Raw genomic sequence first — 2288 nt, forward strand, 5'->3', positions numbered from 1 at the left:
GCTTATCGGCCAGATGTAGCTACAACTATGCAACTAGTGCACCCGGCTCATCGGCCAGATATAGCTACATCTATGCAACCAGTGCAGCAAAATGTTTCTAAAACCGTGAAGCCAGGGCAGCTGGCACAAGAAGTACCGCCGCCGCAAGAAACAGCAGCGGAAACTTCTTTGCCGTGAGTATTGGTCTGGTCACTCTTATTTTGACACACAACAATTTATCATTTTTTATTTTGTTTTTCGTCACTAGTAACGTAAGGATATCTACAAAAGATCAGGGTCTAAATAAGCGGTTGCCTGACAACCATCCGCTTATTAACATGTTCAGAAACACCCTTAAAATAATCTACGGTGCAAAAATGCTGCAAAAAATTACGTCGGGAATGTCTCGAGAATTCTACATTTCGTACACACGCACTTGGTGCAAACCAACAATCCACCAAAACATTGGGTGGACTTGGTGACCACTGATGTCAGTGTGTACGAAAGGTTTATTGAACCGTAAGTACCGATGGTGCCGGTAATGGCATGGTGATGGATTTGGAAATGTTATTAATAAATGTTTATTTTGTTATTTAGACGTGAAAATCTGGGACAAACAAAATCGACAACTATTAATTACCTTAAAGACCTCAGAAAACTATTTCATAGTATCTTGGACAATTATATACATACAGGCACGACTTTCCCCAAGGGTTTTGACCTCATGCCCTGTGAAACAACCGTGACTAAGATTAAAAACCTCGACTCGCAACTGACATTGATTTACCGACGGAAAACTAAACAACAGCCTGCCCTAGTAACACGAGGAATCCCCGGAAGAGCCCTCGGAATTCCCTTCGGGAATCCCTAGACTCTCCCTACCAAATCCGAATTTCCGCTCCTTAGGTGCTCCATCGAATTATTTGCTGGGACTCCAGAAAAGGAATTAATAGGGAGTCCTTTCCTAGTAACACAAGGAATCCCAGGGAGTTCCTACGAAATTCACTTCGGTAATCCCCACTCTCACTACCAAATCTGAATTTCCGCTCCTTTAAATTACTTACTGAGACTCCAGAAAAGGAATTAACATAGTTAAAATGCAAATATAATATATTTTATAACGTAATAAAAAGTACTCTTTATTTATAGTCAATACCCTATATAATTATAACATACAAACATTAAAAACTTAATAATAATATTAAACAAATTCTTATACAAATTTCAAAATTAATAAAATATAAAAATAAAGTAAGAATACCACTTTGTTATTATGTTAGTGCCGCTGTACGTTTAAGACGGTCTATTGAATGACGTAACCAGCTACTAGTGACTTTCTCAGCTTTTTCATCGGAAAAGTTTTTGTAACGACTTCGACCAACATCTAAAATTTTACATAATTTTTTAATTTTTAGTGATGAATTTAAACAATAGAGGGTTTTTAAATTACCACAAATAAGTTTATACAGCAGTGAACTCTTCATTGCATACTTTTTTTCAACCGTGTTTGATGGTTTTCTACCAGTGAAGGAAATTAATACACCTATTTTGTCACTGAATATATTATCTAAAGATGACTTGATAAATGTGCTGTCATCTAACCCTCTAAAACTGCTGATCCTGTTTGCCTGTAATAATATGGTACTAGTATAAAATTAATTGTATATAATAAAACAATTATTACAATTGTTACGTATCACTAACAATCACTATACATAAACATATACAAACATTTTTTAAGTTAATACTATACAATTTTAATGATTTATATAATTTAAGAGTAACTATTTCCTTTTAAATAATTTGTACTCATACCAATTTTTCTTTAAATTCAATATCCGTTATTAAACGTTGTTCTATTTCATTTAGAGATTGAATATCTTGAAGTGGAAAAGTGGTTGAAAATTCAATATTCCAATTTTTGTCTGCTGGAGCATCAGTCATATTTTTATTTACTAAAAATAAAATTTGTTTTTGGTTATTTTCTATAATCTCAAACTTTTGAGCCATTTGAACTTGAGATTTTATGAGAAACTTCAAAGCTCCTTCAATGTTAAACTGTTCCTTGACTGTAAAGTAAATGAATAATTATTATTTCTTACTATAACAATTATAAATACGTTTATATAAAAATATAATTACCCTTATTCGGAGTTTCATTATATTCTGCTTCAACTGAACTTGTTGGACTTAGATGAGCTGGAAAAACGGCTTGCTTGGTAATTTCTGAATATAATTTCAGTAAAGAATATTTAGAATTAATATATTTCTACAGTAGTTTACTTAAACTTACTTTTTTTTATAGTTCC

At 33.0% G+C, this 2288-nt stretch overlaps 1 protein-coding gene across 1 annotated transcript; it reads right to left on the minus strand.

Moving 5' to 3' along the window:
* Positions 1 to 831: 831 nt before the first annotated feature.
* On the minus strand, positions 832 to 2064 carry LOC107884729. The gene is made up of 3 exons (XM_029492601.1): positions 1795 to 2064; positions 1430 to 1607; positions 832 to 1363 (listed from the first exon to the last, which is right to left on the minus strand). The coding sequence occupies exons 1-3, from the start codon at positions 1987 to 1989 to the stop codon at positions 1251 to 1253; spliced, it is 486 nt and encodes a 161-aa protein (XP_029348461.1). The 5' UTR covers positions 1990 to 2064; the 3' UTR covers positions 832 to 1250.
* Positions 2065 to 2288: the final 224 nt, after the last annotated feature.

Source organism: Acyrthosiphon pisum, unplaced genomic scaffold (assembly GCF_005508785.2).
Source record: "Acyrthosiphon pisum isolate AL4f unplaced genomic scaffold, pea_aphid_22Mar2018_4r6ur Scaffold_21864;HRSCAF=25108, whole genome shotgun sequence".
In the NCBI taxonomy this organism is placed as follows: Eukaryota; Metazoa; Arthropoda; class Insecta; order Hemiptera; family Aphididae; genus Acyrthosiphon; species Acyrthosiphon pisum.

What these genes read in the sequence shown, in the direction of transcription:
- LOC107884729 (XM_029492601.1), bottom strand. Translation starts at nt 1,989, where the DNA reads ATGGCTCAAAAGTTTGAGATTATAGAAAATAACCAAAAACAAATTTTA. An exon ending in TTGAATTTAAAGAAAAATTG is followed by an intron (nt 1,608 to 1,794) that starts GTATGAGTACAA and finishes ATATTATTACAG; the next exon opens with GCAAACAGGATCAGCAGTTT. An exon ending in GCTGTATAAACTTATTTGTG is followed by an intron (nt 1,364 to 1,429) that starts GTAATTTAAAAA and finishes GTAAAATTTTAG; the next exon opens with ATGTTGGTCGAAGTCGTTAC.